Source organism: Chinchilla lanigera, unplaced genomic scaffold (assembly GCF_000276665.1).
Source record: "Chinchilla lanigera isolate Chin_1 unplaced genomic scaffold, ChiLan1.0 scaffold00007, whole genome shotgun sequence".
Classification (NCBI taxonomy): Eukaryota; Metazoa; Chordata; class Mammalia; order Rodentia; family Chinchillidae; genus Chinchilla; species Chinchilla lanigera.
This window is the reverse complement of record NW_004955408.1, coordinates 22690434-22712180: the sequence shown is the minus strand read 5'-3', so window position 1 is coordinate 22712180 and position 21747 is coordinate 22690434. Positions and strand designations below refer to the sequence as shown.

Below are 21747 nucleotides of genomic sequence, written 5' to 3'. Positions count from 1 at the left end.
CACACACACACACACACACACACAGACACACACACACACACACACACACACACACACAGGTTTGCCATCACTAGCCTAGGCAGTCATTCACAGAATTTAGTCTCATGTACTTTCAACTAATGTCAGTCTGACATCAACACTGAAAATTCCCCTTTCACCCGCTGTGCCCCAGGCTCTCAGATGAACTGAAAAGAAATGAAAGAAAACAGCAGTTCATCTGTCTAGTTGCCAAAGATTATAATGCCTCCAAAAGAGTCATGAAAAAGAGCCATGAAACCCATTATTTTCAATATTCTTACGCATTCATGCGAAATGTCACTGAAATCTGTCCCCCTCTCTTACCAAAGCATCAAAGACGAGGATGTCATACTCATTACTTTGAGAATGCTCCATCATGATGTTGAACAGGGCATCCAGAGTGTCCTGAAGAAACTGGATAAAAAGAGAGGTTGCACTCAGAAAGGGGGCAGGTTTCCCAGAAATCTGTCCAAGAGAATGGGACATGCACCTGCCACATGCCACATTCCAAGGGTGCAGTATCACTCTCAAGAGCCCAAACCTGGAGCACCCCAACTGTCCAGCAATGGCAGCAGGGATGCATATATAGGGGCCTTGTCTCAGAACAGAATACTGCACAGTACAGGAGAACAGACCACTTCACATCCAAAGATAGGGGTGACCCCACAAGCACTGCACTGAGTAAAATAAGTCAGACAAAAATATACATTCTTTCTCTATTTTTATGAAATTCACGATCAAGCTGAGCCTTCCTGTGACGCTATGGTTGCCTGGAGAGGAGTAATGACTGAGCAGGGTATGAGTTAGACTTTTGCAGCGCTCTGAATCTCCATCTGGATACTGAGTATGCGGCATGTACATATGGAAAACTTCACTGAGCTGTACTTATAAGTGCTCTGTGCCCATTTAATTATATGCATAATTATATTTCAATAACAAACATTTTAATAAGAAGTAAAGAATCAAAAAAGAGCCAGTTGAATGTTCCCCAGCTGACTTCTCCAAGCTGCCCAGAGGAAATGGACCTTATCAAAGGGACACCTGGGGAGGGGCCTGCCTTGCCATTGCCAAATGAGGTAGATGGGTCAGTAGTTTACATTTAAAGCTTTGATCTGGAGATCCTACCACTGTTTCTCCAGGATTTGGCAGGTCAGTAAAAGCTGATACCTCTTCCTCCTAAAAAATGAGTCAATATTTCCTATAATCCCTCAAAACCCAGAGCTACCACATCAGATGTTTAATCTGATAGTTTCTAGTCACAGCAAGTTCCTGGTGGAAACTGGATCACCAGGACAGCTGGGAAACACATGTCCCAATTCATAGTGCTGGAGAGAAGGGTTGCTTTAATTAGACCTGTGCTTCAGATAATTATATTCTCCACTAGCATGAGGGTACAGTAATGTATCTGACATTTGCATTGTTTTCTGCTCACTTCACTTAAAATATAAACCCTGATGTCTTTTTCTTTCTCATCTTTAATACATAATGCTCTCCAAGCAGCATAAACTAAGAATACTTTGTATTTCCAGCAATGTGCATATCATGCTGAGATCACACTGCTACTGTACTACTGTGTATGGTAATTTAAAACAACAAAATAATTAAGATTTACTATTTTTGGCAGTTAGAGTGCAGTGTCAATCTGATTGGCTTGAGGATCTAGCCACGGGATTGGTGGAGCATATTTCTGGGTGTGTCTAGGTGAGGCATGGAGGCATAGCCTGAAATCTATGATTGGTCCTTCACGGCTTTCTCTTTGGGACTGCTCCCTGCCTATTTCTAGGACTAGGCATCTTCGTTCTGCCATGATTTTCCATCATTATATTTCTGCCTGGAGCCAACTGATCACAGACTGAATCTCTTTAAAACCTTGATCCAAATTAGATTTCTCCTTTAAATTGTGGGTGTCAGGCATTGTGTTTCCATGATGGAAAAGCTAGCCACTACACTCTTTATTGAACTGTGTATATTTATTGCTTTTGTTCACTTATTGTGTTCTGCATGTAAGGGACTGTGTTGAGTATTTACAAATATTATCACTGCGAATACAGATAGCGAGGCTAAGAAATGTGCCATGGCTATGGTAAGGGAAAGGGTGGGGTTTATATCCATGTTGACTGATCTACAGAGACTAAACACAGCGAGCGTTTCTGAGAGAGTATTCAGGCCACTGAGCCAAATCGCTCTCCTGTATTTCCTAATAAAAGATTCCTCACGGTGACATGGGACGGTATGTTTTATCATCAGAGGGACAGTCATCTTATCTCCTTCCACACTTTGTTCCTCCGCTGCAGTTAGTCTTAATTTAATGTTCTGTCACAAGCACAGTGAAGCCCCACTGACCTTCATCACTTCCTCTCCATCCACAATCTTCAACTTCTCTAAATTCTCCTGTAGAAGTTGAGGCTTCATTCGCCACTTCAGCAAGCCCAGCAAGCCCACTACAATGGAATCCAGACCGATAGCATCACTATTACAGCCTAAAGCATCCACATCAGGACTTCTCTGGGCTTGCACACCTACGCGCACTCGCATGCGTACACATCCATACCACAGACAAAATGCTCGACAGCTGCATTACCATTCTGGGTGAGCTTGGTGGAACACACCAGGGTGGAAATGGAGAACACATCCCGGGAACTAACAGAGAGCCCCCCAACACTGCTGTAGCTCCGGCTCAAAGTGGCCCCCTTGTTTTCCACATGGTGTCGATAAGAAGGGAGAGTGAGGTAAGCACTGGCATCCTCCATCTTCTTGCTGTCCCCCTGGAAACAACACCTTGGTTACTACCCTGAGCCCAAACTCCATATGCAGCCCACCCAGGGCTTTCAGTGGCCCAAATACACACTGTGAGGTCAGGAGGGTCAGAAACAGTGAGCAAAATCATCAGGGAATTAGTGAACATCAAGTGAGGAGGCAGGGCCACTACTCCCAAAAATTGCATTAATGAAAAAGGATTTGATCTACTAATTGAAGGCTCTGTGAACTTCATTAAAGCTCAAAATGGAGGCCTACGCATGTAATTCAGTGACAGAGCACTTGCCTAGCGTGCACGAGGCTCTGGGTCCTATCCCTATTACCGAGGTGGAAATTGAGAAATGAGGGGGAAGGACGGGGATCGGAGATTCCCAGATAGGAAATTTTAATCCACCCTAGTCCATCTTAATCCATATCTGTGATGCCATCTGTAAAAGAGAGAATCCAGCTTAAAATTGAAGTTAATAAAAAAGGCACTGGGTCCCACAGCCCTGGGATCTAGGTTCTGTTCTACCATTCACTAGTCCATGTCATCTTGGGTTCACTGCTGGGCCTCTCCGTGTCTCATTTTCCTTGTGATTAAAAGGAGTAATCATATCCCTTACTTCACAGAATTTCTCAGCAGACTAAATAGGATAAGACAGAATATATAGCACAGTGATAAATAGGTAAGTGCTTCAGCATGCTGGAATGAACACACAGAGGCAGGACTTACCAGGAATCATATTTAAAGGCCCTTATCCCTCACTGGGAGTGGTGCCAGGTGCTCTACAAGCCTTTGTTCACTTCACTTAAGCCTCATGACAAGCACATGAAGCAGATTCTATTGTCATCTTTAGTTCACAGGTGAGAAAACTGAAGTTCATTGGGGTTAAGTCAAAGGAAACTGACACAACTGGGTCTCCCTCCAAAAGAGTTCATAATCTGTTGGGGGAGGATAGCTTTCAAGAACAATGTGTGATACATGAAAAAATAGAGGCTACATGGGAGAAATGTTTCCTGTAGATCTCCTACCCATCCCACAGAGCTCTCTACACAGTCATAAGCCCATCTTTTTCTTTTGTTTCTTTTCTTTTCTTTTCTTCTCTCCTTTTTTTCCAGTACTCGGGACTATTTGCACTCACCATCTCATAGAATCCTCATGATGATTCTCAGAGGGCTCACAGATGACGAAACAGTAGCCCAGAGAAGTTAAGATTTTGTTCAAAGCCACACAGCTAGTAGGCCCTAGTGTGTGTGAGCCTGGGGTCCCTGCTGTTAACTACTATGCCATCCTGCCATTCCCCTTTCCTTCCTGTACCCCCCTTCAGTGCATGGTACCTTGAGGACAACAAGGTCATGGCATCCGTCATGCAAAGTGGTTCCGTCTTCTTTCATCAGTTTCACATAGGACATGGCAAAGTTCTTTTCTCCTTTGTCTTTAGCTGGAAATAGCATTGCGAGGTGAGGGAGGAAATGACATATGGTCCTCCCAACTACTGTATTCTTCTCCCCCTTAAAGAAGCTGTGGAGATGTCATTTGCTTGGATACTCACATTCCAGGGATGACCGGTGTCGAAACATGAATCGCAAATGGATCCTCTGCATGTCTTCAATTGGGACAGCCACCTAGGCAGGCAGAAACCACAGCTCAGGAGACAATAAGTTAAAGGCTCCCTTGCACCCCCTCCCACAAAAGCAGCCTGACCATTTAACTCAGAGTGCTGCATGCTGATTTACCACCCATCCATCAAGCCTGATGAACTGTAAATAAATTACATAAGAACTAGCTATGAAGAGAAAATAAAGCACCAAATGCAATCCATTTGGCAAATTGCATTCCCAGCCAATGAAAAGAGGTCTGTAAATTATAGTGAGGAAAAATGAATCTCCCCAAATTGATATAAAAGTCACATAACTTTAGCACAGGATTTGATGCACTGCAAACTGCACAACACACATTTCCCTCACACACTCCAGGAGTTCTGGCGATTGCAGCAGGGCTTAGCAAATTAACAATGGCCATTAGGGGGTTTGCTTGAGGACTCTCATTTATGTAAATTAATAAAGTGCATTAATCCAATAATATTTGAAAAAAATCCTAGGGATCATCTCTTGTCTGATTGGACACATGTGCAGATGGTTTTGCTTCTGAAAACACTATGTCAAGACAATCATCCACTGGTCGCCCCAGCACCGCTGTCTGGTGAGGGGTCTTCTGGCAGCATTAATTAAGGTGCTGTCAGCCTGGCACTGGGCTGCCCCAACTCCCAAAGCCTCACAGCTCTTCTGCAATGTACGACTGAAGCCAATGCAGAGAAGCTCAGCTACCTGAGAGAACAACACTTTGATTTTTAAAATGGATAAGTATATACCATATCAATGACTATTAAAAGCCGAACAGATGTATACATTGCTGCACTTTCTGCTCCAAAAACTAAAATTTGACCTAGAAGAAGTCTGTCCAACTGTCTGTGTTTCAGGCTAACCAAAAGAACTGAGAGGATTCTGCAGCAAAAGCTAAGCAGGGTACAAGAGGATACACAGTCCAATAATTCTCTAATCCCAAAGTTGGCCTGGTCATCACTTTGTAGAAAGTGAGCACAAGGGGTCCCATTGGGGAAAATAAGAATGTCTGTGACAAGGCAAGAACCATTAGGGTTTCAACAGCTATCATCAAACAGAAAGTCATGAGTCTATCTTGAGTTTAGAGCCAGACCAAAAGTGAGTAAAAGAATAATACCAATTTATGAGGCAGAGATATCTGAAGTTGTTAGCAAGCTTTACTATTCAATGAATTAATTACAAATTCTCATTCCAATGGAGAATATTCCTTTCTGCTTTGTGTGACGGTTTGGTAATGAAAATATCTGTGGCTAAGACCCCTTCTATCTGAGGAACCATCCACAAAGGGAATCTTTTAAGCATCACAAGGCTCACGCTTGACTGAAAGCTTTGTCATTCCTCTGTGCAGAGTAGAACAGCACAGCTTGAATGGACTGGGCACTATCTACAAGAAGACTATTGGGCAATTTCGCACTGGTTCAAAAGAATCAGGATGCCTCTTCACTGGGCTGATATTTCAAGCATGTTAGGGTATTGTTTCAAATCCAGGTAGTCCCTCATAGAATACCGCACCCTCGCACATGGTGATTTCTGCTGCAGCCCACAGCTAAAGATGGTTCTATCACTGTATCCCTCCAGTAAGTAGAGTCATAATTGGCCCCCAAATTGAGCTAGATGTGGTATGAAAGCAATCCAACACACTATGTTCTTACATGCTGCTCACAATACATTGGTCTCTCAAGCTTCCCACCTGCTTAGATTAGAATAAGGAATTTTTTTAAATGTTCAACAGAATGCCAGCCCTAGGTATGATGCTACGAAAGGAAGAAGAGGTTCCATGGTTGATGCAGTTTGGAAAATTCTCTGCACTCTCTCTTCCTTTTGTGGCTCTGCAGAGCATATTTGCATCTGAAAGGCTCTCAGAACCTGAAAGAAGGAGGCCTTTTAAGGTCTATGCTTTTTGTGAAATTTCTCACAATTATATGACTGAGAACATTATTTTAAAGAAACACTACTTAGCATTCCATGGACCACTTGGAACAAGGTGCTGTAAGAGAGAACCTCAGGGGGCTGGGGATTTAGCTCAGTGGCAAAGCGCCTGCCTGGCAAGCGCAAGGTCGTGAGTTCGGTTCCCGGTACCAGAGAAAAACCAAAAAAAAAAACCCCAAAAAAGAGAGAACCTCAAAGAACTGCATCACATATGTGGAACTGCTGCATCCTCTGCCTCCTGTTCTCCCACCACACAGGACAGGACAAAGCTGCACACAAGGGAATGAATTACGCTGCCTTGCAGAGCCAAGAGTCTAGTGTTTGAGGGGCATCTCAGAGGAGCGTCAAATTCAGTTCAGTTTATGTATTTACTTATTTATTTTTGGTGTTTTGAGACAGGGTCTTGCTATGTAGCTCAGGCTGGCCTTGAATCACTATATAGCACAGGCAGGCCTTAAACTTGTGGCAATCTTCCTGCCTCAGCCTCTCAAGTGTAGAATCTGCTTTTCCAGATCGAGAAAAACTGCCAAGTCTAATCACCAATGGATTCACTGAGTGCATACTCCCTTCTGAGGACTCTTCTGATGGTGTCTTGTGTATTAAATCTTTTAATCTACACAGTCATTCTATTCCTCTCATTTTAAAGATAGGGAAACAGAGCACAGAGTGGCAGAATGAGTTGCTCAAGTCAACTACCCAGTGAATAAATAACAGAAGTGAAACCTCCTAGGATTTCATCTCTGGACCTTCCAGGGTTCTTGTTTAATTTGCTGGACTGTGCCCATAAAAGAGAGAAAGAATGCTAACATCTCAGGCCATTTCTATCCCTCAGGTAGAAGTGAAGAACACAAACCCAAAGCCAACCTGCCAGGTTCCAACCCCACTTCTGATACTTCTTGGCAGCATGATCATGGGCAAGCTACTTCTGTGCCAGTTTCCTCATCTGTAAAATAATGGAACTATAATACCAACCTACCAGGTAAACAATAAAGGAATTATTAAAATGAAACCCTTGGCCAAGTGTCTGGTTCACTATATGAACTACATCTTTGTTTCTATTGTTATTACTGTTATCATTACCTTCACGGTTTCCATCCAGCGTGGCTGCTTGACTTGGTAATACACGACAGAACGATATTCATTCATGGGCTTGTCCCCAGCTCCCACACAAATTGCATTCTGACCCCCAAAAAAAAAACAGAGAGAGAAAAAACACTGCAGAGCTGCCATTTTCAGTGGTTGGGCGATTTTGGTCCTAGGTCAAGGCCAGTATTAGGCCTAGGATGAACCTGCTTTCCCTAAGTTCTACCAGGTCCCTACCATGCCCCCTTTGCACTATGTATTTATACATGAGCATGCTTGGCTCACAGTGACAGCTGCTTAACTACAGAAATTCTATCACTCCCATTCTGAAAACCACTGGAGCGTGGCAGGCGCTGACATGGCTGGCTAATTGTAGATGGTAACCAACCTTGGAGTTACTGCATGCTGCCAGTCTTATTAATCGTATTTGTTTCCCCACTGTGAAATGTGCACAAAGTTTACCATGAGGCTCAGATCAGCCAAGCAGCACTCCCTCTGATGGAGTTCTGATGCTAGCACCCCAAGGAGGGCTCGCTGGGCAGTGGGAGACAGCACCAGCCTGAGAAGGATACCTGGGGGCCCTCCATGGAGAACAAGTATGAGAGAAGAGGTTGGGGAAGGTGACTCAGTTCATTCCAGAGTGACAGAGCATTTTGCGGGTGCCAGGCCCATGTTAAACCCCAAAGAATGGGAATGAGTCCGGCACTGAACCTGACATGACCTCACAGCTTGTGGAGAGCATGTTAGAGGAGCTCATCGGTCATTACAGTTGTGAAATGTGATGACAGACAGACAGACTCCTGAGGCACGGAAGGGGATACTTAAGTGCAGCTGAAGATGCCTGAAAGGTAACAAGTCAAGAATCTGAAAGAAAGATCCTGAGGTGGCTTTGAGCAGAAATGTGGGGAAGCATTGTAAGTGGAGAGCAAGCATGAAGCACCTGCACCGTACATGTACTTATTCTTTGCCATAGAAATGACCTTCTGAGTCCCAGAAAGGAGCAAGTTAGCCAGCAATTATATCCCAATTATATATACCAGTGCCTGATTCATATTCTCTCTCCCTCTCCTCTCCCTCCCCCCTCACCACATCTCTTCATTCCAGCAGTGTTACGGCAACACAAGACCCAAGCTAGGAGCACCCAGAAGAAGCCTAAGTGTAGTTTTCATACCAGAATAACTAGTTTTTAATCTCAATCTCTGGACTTTTAGGGACACAATGAATGGTTTTGAAAGCCCAGATCCTCAAATTACAGTACTACATGTCTCCAGACACTTTTCTGATGAGCAAGCCCGTGCCGCTCACCAAATTCTCCAATGGACCCGTGACCCCTGCCAGGTTGTGCCACCAAAGCTGGCCACAGCTAGGAACCCCGTGACCCCCAGAGAACCAAGCTACTCTGTGGGAAAGAGGGCCTCCCATTCTCCCAGCAGAGCTCCCAGTTTGCTTCGAAGTCATAGGAAAAGAAAGAGCTCAGTCTCAGTACTGACTGATGGTATTTGCAGACAAATAAAATGCACCTGAAAATAGACTAGAGCTCTTTCAAGGTACTTACCTCTCATAAAACAAAGATAACCAGGGAGCTGCAATGAAGAAAGATGCTAACCTCTTGGTTTTCTATTGTATGAAGCCTTTCACAACTTCTTCAGGCAATGCACTGAAACATTCTTTCAAAGGTTTTCAAACCACCTAGAGAATACTTTATAACCAGCTACCTCACTCAATTCAGACTTCACAGCTACCTCTGATGACAGCTGTCATTGTCTCCATTTCACATCTGGGTAAACTGAGGCTCAGAGAGGATAAGCACTTGTCCAAACATGGCAGAGCTGGAACTACATCGAAGATCCTCCAGCTCCTGTCCAGTGTTCTTTCTGTAAAAACCTACAAGCCTTATAGCCTTACAGAGATTTATATCTAGTGACATTTATGGGCATACAGTTTCTGTAGCTTCAGTGAATCCCGTGTAACTTATAAAATCTGAAAATACACATCTATCTCTCGTGAAGGTAAAATTGCTCTGTGGCAGGCAACTGAATATCATAAAACTATCCTGATGATGAAAATTTTTATTTCCTAAGAATAAAGAAAAAAGTCTCAACATCATACAAAGATAACCTCCTCCCCTTAAACACTTCAGGGCTCAGACTGAATGCTGCTGTGTGTTGACACAGCATTGTGACCAGAGAATGAGCCCAGTTTTAGGGACAGTATAGATCTGTATATGTCTCAAGTCAGACTTCAATAATTTTCACACCACCCATTTTCCTGACTCATGATTGAGGCCCTGGCTGATGTCACTAATTTAAGGTCAATGGGAAATCTGAATGAGAATCATGGAGCCTAGAAGCTTTAATGCTGGCCTGGTGTTGGAAGAGACATCTCAGCAGGAGGAAAAGCCAAGCTCCCAGCACACACCCTGTCTACTCCATGGACACCGAGGGAGGAAGATGATACCCCAGATGTAAATGCACTGTGAGAAGACTGTGTTCTGTACCAAGGTCACATCATGGGAAGAGGCTAATTAGCACCCATAGGTGAGAATCAGATCGAGAGCTCATTACACCTTTCTAATAATAATGACTTAATTTAATGAACACCTATTATGTAGATTACCTCATCCGATAGTCACAAGAATAAAGTGCCATTGCTGGTCCCGTTTTTAGGCAGACTCTTGGGTTAAGAGAGGTCATGGAACCTGTTCGAGGTCATGTTACTAATCCAGGCTCTTCTGGGATTTGAGCCTATCCCCAGAGGTCCTGGACTTAATCACTGTGTCACCCTGCTCCCAGCCCTTGCCTCCACCACTGTAAGCTGTGGCCTCAAAGAAACACAGGTTTCTTGGCCTGGCTGCATCTGGGCTTTTGCACTTCTCTGGCAACTTGTTTCGGGTTGGATTGCTGGCTTGACTCCCTCCATTTCCTCCAAGGGCTTCCCTCCTACTTGGCCCACCTTCTCTGAACGTCTCTCTCCTTCCTGTTACCAAGTATTTGCTGCGTACCAGATCCTACACATCTACTGTTTGTTTAGCCTGTAACTCCATGGGAATAGATTACCCTTCCTCTTTTACAGATGAAAATCCTTGTCCAGGATCACACACCTAATTGGAAAAGAGGTAAGGACCGGAACTCTGTCTGATCCAAGAGCCCACCCCATTAGCTTCTGCTACGGTACCATCTTAGCAATATCCAGACCCCAAAGTGACTCTGCCTTCTGGTCCTGCTCTGACAGACACAGGTGCACCTGGAGCAGGAGAAACTGATACTACTAACGGGGACTTTCCATGGGAACCCACAATATGCAACAAGAGCATCTGAATGTACTCTGTGACACTTAATTAGGCAGTAATATTTACTACTGCAAATAGGGAAAGAAAAGCTTCCCACGGGCTTACTTAGCAATTTTCAATAGTCAATCAACTGAACTCCCCCATAACTTCCCTAATAAATGAAACTGCAAATTATCACTGTGCCCCACAGTTACCTTCCTGTTTCAGCCCCCGGAATGTGAGCTTCTATATTCATCTTTGATTAGCGCGCCTGTTCAGCCTAGGTGCAACTTGAAAGAGTGGCAGAGATGGAAGTGAGGATAGTTCAGATATGAGATAAGACACCCGCTCACCTGCTAACTGTTCCTTCTAAGTTTTCCTTTGGCAACATGGAAGGCAGGCATATCAATGTTTTAAAAATGAGGCTGAGGTTAAAAAGTTCTCCAACAGGTATTGGATAAAAATAACTTCAAAGCGACGGTCTATACATTGGTGAAATGCAATTTTTCCTTTCAGATAAAAACCCTTAGCTCTTCTTTTATGTTCCTTTGAGCCAAGTGTTTCTCACGTACTTTATTTTTCAGAAAAGTTTCATCATCTGATAAAAGGAGGGTGAGATAAATGCTAGGATTTTGCTCAAGCAGATATTAATTAATGGGACAGTTTTATGAATAAGAAGGCACAGTAAGGATCTCTCTACACTTAAAAAATAATTCTGAATCTTCCCAGAGTTTCACAGAAGTGGATACCTGCCTCATTTTTAAAATGAGAAATAAACTAGAGAGTCTTTTGTTTTTTTTTTAAATTTACAGTCCTTATAGTGAAGTGAGCATTTAAGAGGGCCTGAAACCTGCAATCAAAGGCCATCTCTTCCATGTACAAACTGTACGACCTTGGGTGAGTTGTTGTACTTGACAAAGGTTTACCTTCCCCGTGCTCAGACAGGGAGATGGTAATGGAAGCGTGTTATATGATTACACAGCCTGAGACACTGTAATTCCCCTGGGAATGCTAGTTGTTCTTAGGTATATGGTGACATATCAGGCCTGAGCTCCAGACCCCACGGGTAGAACTGAAGACTTATCAGTCTTTACACCCTCTCTCTGATCAACACCCTCACCTTACTTTGCTATCTGATTCCTTACAGTGACCTAAGAGGAATATTTACCCACGCTAGAACTTCTGCTGAGAGCTGATTTTATTTTCAGCTAAGTATTCCAAAAGGAGGAATTGAGAAGCCAAACCCTCCCACACACTGGACATAACTTCTGACAACCTTAAAGTAAATATAAGTAAATAAGTGTAAACATGCATGACAAATATTGTACAGGACATATGCTGTATAAATACAGCCATGTGCTTTGCATTCTTGAATCTGCTCTGCTAGTCCTCTAGAGACCAATTTGCAAATAAGGCTTTCCACCCAAATTTGTGGCTGAGCGCTGGGAAGTTGGATTAAGTGTTGAAAATATCTGCTTTGAGGACATCCCGAGTCTCCACACCACCCAAGGCTCTGTATTGACCTTTCTTCTTACCATGGACTTTGTCTGAAAAAGAAAAAGCCTGCTCAGGTTTCAACAAGAACATTTTAACTTCAAAGAGCGAACGGATAAGCAGAGCCCAAGCTACACAAAAAAAGAAAGCAGGAGGAAAAGAAGTAGGAGTCAAGAAAAGAAAAGAACAGATGCTTCAAAACTGCTTAGGTATACAGACATAGCAACGTAAGGTCTTATTATGGGACACTATGTCAACCAAGCTGAAAAGGTGTAGCTCACAATACTCAACACTGTCCCGAGGGCACCCGTCATGTAGGGGAAAAAATTTAGGGAGAGGAAAAGCGAATCTTTATGATCAGGGCTCTCCATCCCAGCAGGGCCCTGTCACCCAGAGCACAGCCATGGTCCTTACGGGCAGCGTTTTGCCATCCTCTGCGCACACACACATGATCACTTCAACGTTCCTCTGCGTGGTCTTGTTGTACTTGTCAAAGTCACCTTGTAAGAGAGTAATGTAGATGTCGTTCCTGACATCCCCTGTGGCAGAGGAAGAGAGGAGACAAGAATTAGAGAGGATCTCAGCAGGAGAGGCCTCACTAACTAGAGGGGGTGCAGCTCTGGAGGAAGCTCAGTAATGAAATTAACAGCAGACCTGCTCAGAAAAAGCATTTTTACCTGCCAGGGAGGCTGGCGAAGTAGCTAACAAGGGGATGAAAGAGCACTAGGAAATCGGTTGTGAAAAAGGATGCAGGATGGTCAAAAATTGGCCATGTTTTCTCTATGTTAACATCATTTCATTTCCATCCTCTGGTGACACCTTCTGGGAAGGCAAAGGAAATGTCCAAGTGAATTGATCTTGGTCCATGAATAGCAACCCAATACTGTGTGTGCATCCACAGACCTTCACTGTGCAGGAGCAGAGTAGCGAGAATTGCTCTGTATCTAGGAACATGGGGCTAAAAATGAAATGGAGTGCACTTCCAGGAACAGGGGGCTCAGAATAGAAAATCCTGTGAGGGAGTGTTCAAGGAAGAGAGACCTAGAGCATAGCAGGAAAAAATAAATCACAGGACAGGCCCCAGTGAACCACCACTCAACTATGAAAAAAATAAAGTAAGTCAGCAAGAATGATCATAAACAGAAGTGCAAGACTCAGTTTTCAGACCAAAAAAAGAGACATTTCAAGAGAGTTTCCACATAATCTCACTTTTTAAAATCACATGTGTGTTTGGAAAATGTTAATAGTAGTGGACATTCATGGAAACAAAGATTTGAGGGAGCTTTCAACATTTCATTTCATACCTTTTCATGCCATTTAAATATTTTACAATAAGCATGGATTCCTTTGCCAACAAAAAATAGTTTAAAAATTCAAGGGAATGACTATATTCCTCCACAAAGAATGGAATTGTTCTACATGTAGTAAAACAGAACTGATGTCCATGATAAATTATGGAGTAGTAAAGCAATTGAAGAACACTATAAAAAGCATGTTAAATAAGAGTATATCATGTATATAAAGTGCGATTCTCATTCGTGAAGGGAAAAGGGCAAGTATATTCACATTTACCTTCAGAAAGAGAAATAGAGAAAAGCAGAGGAAAAGATTAGACTCTTCAAAAGGAAAATGGATTGGGCAATCTGAGTCCCTCTTCCCCCACCATCTGGAGCATCCAAGGAGCAAGTAACAGCTGCTGCCTCCCACCTGGCATGATGATCTCAGGGAAGCCCAGTTTCCTGGCTACCACAGTGGTCCTGTCCACTAGGTGTGGATAGTCCTTGCGGATTTGAATGATGTCACCCACCAGCATCTTCATGGTCACCCAGAGACCTAAAATGGAATGCTTACCATGAAGAGCCAATTTCTTCAAGTCATTTACTCAGTTTGGTGGCTCCATCCTTTCTGGAGGAGACCACTGAAGCAGAGACATACAACCATAGATACAGTGATCCAGCCCAGGGGCCTCTGGGCTTAACAGTAATGTATAACAATGGCAGCCTCTCACAAATACCTCAGCTTTCTAAGCCCAGGTTTTCTAAAGTGGGGATGGCACTATCCATCTACCCCACAGGACAGGGGCAAGGATGAAATCCAACAGGGAAGCATCAAAGTGCCTGACACACAAGAGATTTTCAGAATACACCAATATCTCTCTTCTTTTGGACACTAGGGCATGCTTCTCCTTTGCTTCAGGAAATATATGTCACATGCTCTGAGTCTTACCAATGGTCTGTCTGGAAGGAAGGCTAAGTTTCCCAGGGTTAAGGATCTTGATGTATTTAGTGAAGAATCAGAGGTTTCTAGGCTGAAGCAGGCTCAGCCCACTCTGCCTGTTGGAACCTTACCTTGCCCTCCACTGTCTCCTTTGGAGGCTATAACTTTGCCCAGCAATGTATGTAGGAAGTCATTCTCAGCTGTGACCCTGCAAAGGAAAGGAGCACAAATGTGCATGTGATGCCCTCATGGGGTCCCCAAGTTATGGTCCAAGGCACCCCAGGGAGTTCCTTGGCCCCTCCATGTGCCTTAGATGAAAAGTAAGCCCGCCTGTGTCAGCTGAGAACATACAGGCCATCAAGAAGCACAGTGCTCTTTTCACAAGAATCCACGGCTCTGAAATTTGGCGACACCAATACTGGACACAGATGTCATTTTTCATTCCTTAGAAAGACTGATGAAAAGGAAAGATTCCCCAGCCCTCAACATGAAGGTCTTCCCCACAAAGTCTCCAAGATTGTACTTGCTCCTGCTAAGACCTAGTCACATTCCTTAGTCCAGAGACATTGTCCTTGTTTCCTGGATACCTTCAGAGTGATAAGTATGGACAATGTTCTTAACCCAGGGTTCCACTTTCTTGAAGACTCTTTTTAGAGCAACTCCAGGAAGTTTACCTTCCTCACTACCCTCCCATCAAAGTCACAGGTACATCTGCCCATGAGGACCACGTCCAGACTCCCCATGAGAGGCTCCTGAGACACTGCTTCTTTACAGCCTCGGTTTCCTGTTACACTTGTAAGTGATGCATTAATCCTTTAGTGATTATCTGTTTAAGTGCATGCCTCAAGAATAAGATGCGTGATGACACAGTTGTGTGGGTTGTTCACTCTTCATTCTTATGCCTCGTACAGTGTCATCCTCTGCCAGGGCGGCCTAAGAATAAGTTAGGTGAGTAACATCTGGTGAATGAGCAGGTGAAACGATGGGGGGTCTGAGTGCCTTAGCACTGAGCTCAGCATCCTCGCACCCTTCTTGGAAGGCCCCGCCTGTCTACCCTAACACTGACACAAGGAGCTGGTTCACCTGCCCTCAACCAGCCCCGCATGAGGAAGGAAGAGGTAAGAGGATGGAAAGAAGCAGGAGATCGCTTACGGGTGGAAAGGAATAAAGTGCTGCTTTTCTTCATCGCTTTCTGCTTTTCCCTTGATGATGTCTGTTATGTCCATAACTAGAAAAAAAGAAAAAGAAAATCAATGAGCACTTTAGCGTCCCCATTGCTCCTAAAAAGGAATGGCATTGGGATGAGGATTTTAAGAAAAGAGAGGCAAGTTAAGAGATTCCTGTGGGTCAGAAAAGGCAAAAAGACAAGCAAGAGACCACACAGAGAGTGAGGCTCCTGATATACAGCAGTCAGGCAGATACCTGAGCCAAGCAGGCTGAAGAACCAGCAGGCTGGAGAAGCATCCAAGAGCCTTAGCAGAGAGCAAAAGGCCAGAACTCTCAGAGCAGCGGCTATGGAATGAAGCAATTAGGTTTGAATTTAACACATACCCTGAATTATCTACTGTGCCTACAAAACCCGGTGCAATGACTCCCTGTAGGATTTAAGAATTCAATGAAATGGTCACCGTCTTTTCATAAACGTGTTCAATGGCACAGACATGTAGCTTTAGAACCAGTGAACACTACAATTCCAAGGTACCCTGGACCTCTGACACTTCTCTTTAAATCAGCTAAGATCATAACACCAAGGTAAAAGACACTAGCACTAAGGTGGGGGCGTGGGAAGTGGTTTACTGAACTCTCAGTGTGGGGCTGCTGAGGAAAGCTAGTCACATAGAACCAAAACCCTATTAATAGAAAACACTTCATAGGTCCTAGGCACTGGTCAGGGAGCTATCAAAATTGCTTGGTTAACAATTAGCCACTGACTGCATCAGAGAACAGTGAGGAAGAGGAATTGTGATCTGAACCTGACCAGCATCCATCCTCTCTGATGGCAAACCCTTCTCACCCATTAGCCCAGCTCAGTGCCCCTGGTGTGGATTTGGGTGGAGCAATCTCGCTCTGGCTCTAGACCCATCACATGACCTGCTCTAGCCAATCAGAGAGCATCCCCTGCCCCAAATAAATGCTTTGGAGGTCAAGCATTTGACCTATATATATGCAGCTCCTGAAGCTTCTACAAAAAATAATGGGGAAAAGACATATTTTTTTTTTTCTCCTGGTTCTTTACCTGATAGGATGCAAGTCTGAAAGAGCTGGCTGATATTTTGCCAACTAATTGGATAGACAATTCTTTATTATAAATGAGCATAATGACACAGGAACTAAGACATGTAGAACTATAAATTCATTGAGGTTCCTGGCCCACCCATATCTGAAGCAATCTATCCCTAAATATTTCAGTTATACTAGTAAATAAAGTATTGTCCCATGTGCCTACTACTCACACTGCTACCAGTTAGGATTAGAGTTCTGTCACCTGACACCAACATAGACAGTGGTCTAAAGACAAAGCTGAAGACAAAGGCACACTTTGAAGTAAGATTAGAGCACTCTCCTTGTCTTCAAGGGAATAACCATGGTGTCAAGAGTATCCCACACAGAGGATCAGGAGGACATTTCACAGATCCTCTAGATCCAAATTCCTCATTTTGCATATAAAGGATTGAAGGTCATAGAGAAAATGCTTGCTCCAGATCACTGGCTGGCTGGCTTGTGTCGGGGCCTGACATGCTAAGTTAGAAAGCCAGCTGGCTTGACATGATGCCTTCCTCTCCTTCATTACATCAGTTGTGTCCAGGGAGTAGCTGGACAGCCAGTGGGTTTGTGGTTGCAGGTTGCAGCAGATGAGAGTATCCCGAACTGAGAAATGGTTTAGATACAGTACACAGGGATTATAAATGGTACATGATTAAAAATTTATATTTTAATAGAAAGGATAAAACTAGAGTATCACATTGTCACATCACAGGGGCTTAAATTGTCTTTTAAGAAATGTACTTTAGCTTAAATAAAATGGGTTAATTAAAAGAAAATATATTAGGGAAATAATAGTGCAAGCAATAGCCAAATAGAACAAAAACCATCAAAATAGGGCAAGAATGATGAATTCCTGGAAACCCCGAGACAGCTAAAGCTCTGCAAAAAATGCAGGGACCAGTGTCGCACTTTGCAGCCTCACAGGGGTTCTTCACGCCCCCCCACCCCACTCTCCCAAGGTCTATTTTCATCCAGAATTCACATGTATGGTGGGTGACTCATTCTGTGTAACTACATTTCCTGTCCTGGATATTTTTTTTAAAATGATTTGGCTCTGGTAATTAGATCCAGTCTGTATTGCTCTCCCTTTTTCACAGTGCTGGGGAGCAAAGGCGCCAAATGCTCAGCCTGCGTGGTGCTTCTGACGCTCTGCTCCAGACCCAAGGATCGCATTATTCACTGGACTCCTCATAAATCTAGACTCACTCACCAATTATTTCAATCTAGGCACCAGAAATGTGGTTATTAAAGGGCTGTCTGGCATAAATTGTCCAAAGAGCAGAGCTGACAGAGGAAGGGGGGAAAGAAATAATCCTTAAAATTCAGAGATAGAAGATGTTCACTCCGATAAAAGTTAATCATGTAGTGCATCATACCTGCCACCCCAAAGGGCCTCCTCAGTCCCTGTGTGCACTTCTTCGCATTCGTATCTTTAAGATCCATCTTCCCAACTCTGACTATTTGGCAAATCAAGTAAACCTTATCCCGGTTGAGGTCTTTGTTTCCAAGATCCTGCAGGCCAAGAAAAAACATGTATGTTTATACACATCACATGCTGAATGAGAAAAAAATGTAGCAAAAGCAAACCTAGTAATGGTTATTCCTGGAGGATGTGCTTAACACTTGGTATTCATGCACAAATCACACAGTCTTGCCTGGAAAATGCAGAAAGCAAGCCTACAACACCCACTGAACAGGTAGGAAAAGCAAGGCTTTGAAAGGACAGGACTCTTGTGCTCAATCCCAATTCTTCCACCTTGCATTGACAGAGGGAAAGGCTACAAACATGGTATTTGTTGTATAGGTTGGCATTTATTCCCCATAAGCATTAGCATGGGAACGTATTCACAATTACCATTTCCTGCAAATGACCCCATCGGTCTCACCATTGCTGTACACCTCTGACAGAGAAGGTAAAAGATGGGGACATAATAACAGCTACCATTCACTTCAAGGATGCATACTGGCTGGCTTGTGTTGGCACCAAATGGTCCTAATATCTCAAACCTGTGACACAGCAGAAGCTTACTTCAAACACAGGCTAGTGCTCCACCCACTCACTCTGGACCCCCCGTGAATCTGTTGTGACACAGGTGGTTCCACTGTCCCTATAGTCACGTTACTTCTGCTCACTTTTCATTGGCCAAAGCACGGTACGCAGCCACACCTAACTCCAAGGGGCCAGGAAACTGCACTCAGCTGTGTTCAGAGAGACAAAACCTAAAACTGAAATGCACTAAACGTGTTGTGTATTAAGTGTCCCACGTGTCTTCATCTTATTTGATCTGTAGCAGCGCTCTGAAGAATATACCATATTTGCATCTGCACTTCAAAGATGAGGAAACTGAGGCACAGAGAAGATAAGGGGCTTCCAAAAGGCCTTTGCCTTTGGAGACACCGGGCTTTGGGCCCACTCACTCCTTCAATATCACAGAGGTCTGCAGGAAGGAACACCACCCTAAGCATCTCAGGTTCCAACCTCCTTGCTCAAATCTCCGCTGTTCTTGGGGTTGCTTGCCAGCTCAGATCAGCTGGGGAAGGAATAGCAAGGCAGGCTGTTGGCATGAGGGCAGGGAACATTGGGCCTGCCATTGTCAAGGAGCAGTATGCTTCCCTGTGTGATACTTTTCATGTGGGCATATGCACTGAAGACAAGATAATGGCTCACCTCTGAGCCAGGGCCCAGGCAGAGCAGTCAGCTCCAGCCTTTCTCTGGAAAGGGAGGCAGGGAGCAGGGCAAGCAGAGTCTTTGGAGTCAGCCAAGTCCTTGATGAGGCCCACAGCTCCCTGCTTGGGACTCCAATGGGCAAATTTCACATGGCAACTTGGCTAAGTTACTGTATACAGCTGATTGGTCAGACACTCGCCTAGAAGTTACTTTGCGGGCCTGATTAACACCTGCCATCCGTTGATTGTAAGTAAAGGTGATTCCTTTCCATCATATCTGTGGGCCTCACCCAACCAACTGAAGGCCTTACAGGCAAAGCTGAGGTTTCCCTGAGGAAGAAGAATTTTGCCTCAAGACTCTAATCTGGAAATCCTTCCTGAGTTTCCAGGCTGCCATAAGAGTTCAAACGCAGTGCCCATGGGCTCTGTTTCTCCGGACAGCACCCACTCATCGAAGAGCTGTCCTCTCACCAGCTTGAGGAACGGACACCAGCTTCTGCTGCTCCAAGGTCGCACTGCTGGGCAGAGACAGAGGGAAGGGGGCAGAGGAGTGGCATTCAGGCCGAACGATCCTCCTCTGCTCATTTGTACCCCTACCTGGCCCTGTAGGCATCCGGGTTTGCGATCCCAGTTATGTAACACCCACACAGCTGGAGCAGCCTCTTCCTTGCCCTGCCTGACTCCTTCCTCCCACCCATCCTGAAATCTCCTACAAACTCATCTTTTGAAGCCACATTTATTCTTCCATTCTTCTCCCCGAAACAACATTAATGGCTCCTGATTTCTTTCCCTATTAGTGCTAATCTTTCCTAGTTCCCATGAAAGAGCACAGACACAATATAACCAGCTGTCCTTGCCCACTATTCGTCACTATTATCTGAATATAAGTAATCTATTTTTGTCACAAAGATGTCTTTATTTCTCTACACACACACACACACACACACACACACACGATGCTCACTTTCAATTCTACATCTTTCTTCTTAACCAACCCCTCCCGTACCATTATCTCAAATGCTGACCTCCTACTTCCTCTCTGTGTATCCAAATCTTTTCCATCTTCAAACACTGGAGCCCTGCTTCCCTTATAATGATCTGCGTCCTTAACTACTTCTCTCCTCCCATTAGGATTATTCATATTTTTGAAATATCCAGATTGGTGTCTTTCAGAGGCATGTCAGAGCCACAGAGGTGCTGGTGCCTGAAAGGTTCCCAGATGTTATGGCCTGAATTATGTTCCTTCCCTCAACACACAAAAGGCATGTGTCAAAGTCCTAACCTCCAGTATCTCAGAATGTGACTGCATTTGGAGATAGGTCTTTAAAGAGGTAATTAAGTGAAAGTGAGGCCACTATGAGCAGTTTCTTTATAACAAGAGTATGGTAGAGAATGGACACATGGAGAGAGGAGACCCTGGAGAAGACAGAAGGTAAAAAAAAAAAAACAGGAAGAGAAGCTGCAGAAAACCTAACCTTGCTGTCACCTTGATCTCAGGCTTTAGCCTCCAGGACTGTAAGACAATAAATTTCTACTGTTTAAGTCAACTAATCTATGATACTGTGTTATGACAGCCCTAGCAGACTAATACACTAGATAAGCCTGTAGGATCCACAGATAAGCCCCTAGTCCAGCCCCACTGTTCTGAGATGTTACTTGCTCAAAGGAAGATATCTGATCTCTAAGAGCTGTTTCACTGAAGACCCCCTGGCCTGAGAGAATCTAAGTCTGTTCATAAACTAAAGCAAAAATACTCTGGAGGTTCTTCTCTGGAGGATGTGTAAATGAGCAATCCTTACTGAGAATGGTGCTCCAATCCACATTTCCCAACCGTTCCTACTTCAGCCTTACAAATCCCTAACATTTTAGGGAAGTATGACAATGAAATTTAAAACAAGTGTCACCTAATGTAACAATTTACTAGCGCTTCAGCTATCGTTCACTTAAACTACCTGTGTGTGAGCAGCAACCCCAGCCTGGGTTGAGTCCTGGTACATGCTGCTTTCTTGTAGGACCAAGGAGGTGACACTTATGAAGCAGATGAGGGGTGGGAGTGTCAGAAATCAGCCACAGCTACACCCCAACGCCCTAGTCCCAGTGAGCTGGAAGCCCATCCCTAGAAGGGACTAAATAGAGCTGACACCCACAGGGGAGAGAAACAAGGCCAGCATGGCATGTAGCTGCCGAGTCTCCTCTCGTGTCCCACTTAAGTGTCATTATGGCACCCCATTGAGTCACTTCCAGTCAAACACCATCACATCGCCCTGTCTTAATTATCTGTGTTGCTTGGATTGCTTTTTGTCATTATTGTTGTTATTTATTGATGTATTTATTATCTAGCCACTGCTCCCCAGCCCCCACATTGCGCCAGGAAAGCAGGGATCTCATCAGCTTATTTGCTGCTCTATCCTAGGACCTACCAGATCTTACACGTTTTAGGGTAC

At 44.2% G+C, this 21747-nt stretch overlaps 1 protein-coding gene across 2 annotated transcripts in view; it reads right to left on the bottom strand.

The window, feature by feature from the left end:
- Dock2 (dedicator of cytokinesis 2) overlaps positions 1-21747 on the bottom strand; it is a 429458-nt gene that overhangs the window by 347652 nt on the left and 60059 nt on the right. The window contains exons 10-20 of one of the 2 annotated variants that reach the window (XM_005376310.2): positions 18013-18148; positions 15524-15599; positions 14503-14579; positions 13862-13987; positions 12569-12693; positions 7390-7488; positions 4311-4383; positions 4096-4199; positions 2600-2783; positions 2362-2459; positions 343-432 (exon numbers count right to left, since the gene is read on the bottom strand). In XM_005376310.2, the coding sequence (XP_005376367.1) occupies positions 343-432; positions 2362-2459; positions 2600-2783; positions 4096-4199; positions 4311-4383; positions 7390-7488; positions 12569-12693; positions 13862-13987; positions 14503-14579; positions 15524-15599; positions 18013-18148 (1188 nt within the window). The remainder of the gene's footprint in view (positions 1-342; positions 433-2361; positions 2460-2599; positions 2784-4095; positions 4200-4310; positions 4384-7389; positions 7489-12568; positions 12694-13861; positions 13988-14502; positions 14580-15523; positions 15600-18012; positions 18149-21747) is intronic. The other variant, XM_013509168.1, reaches the window with a different exon arrangement.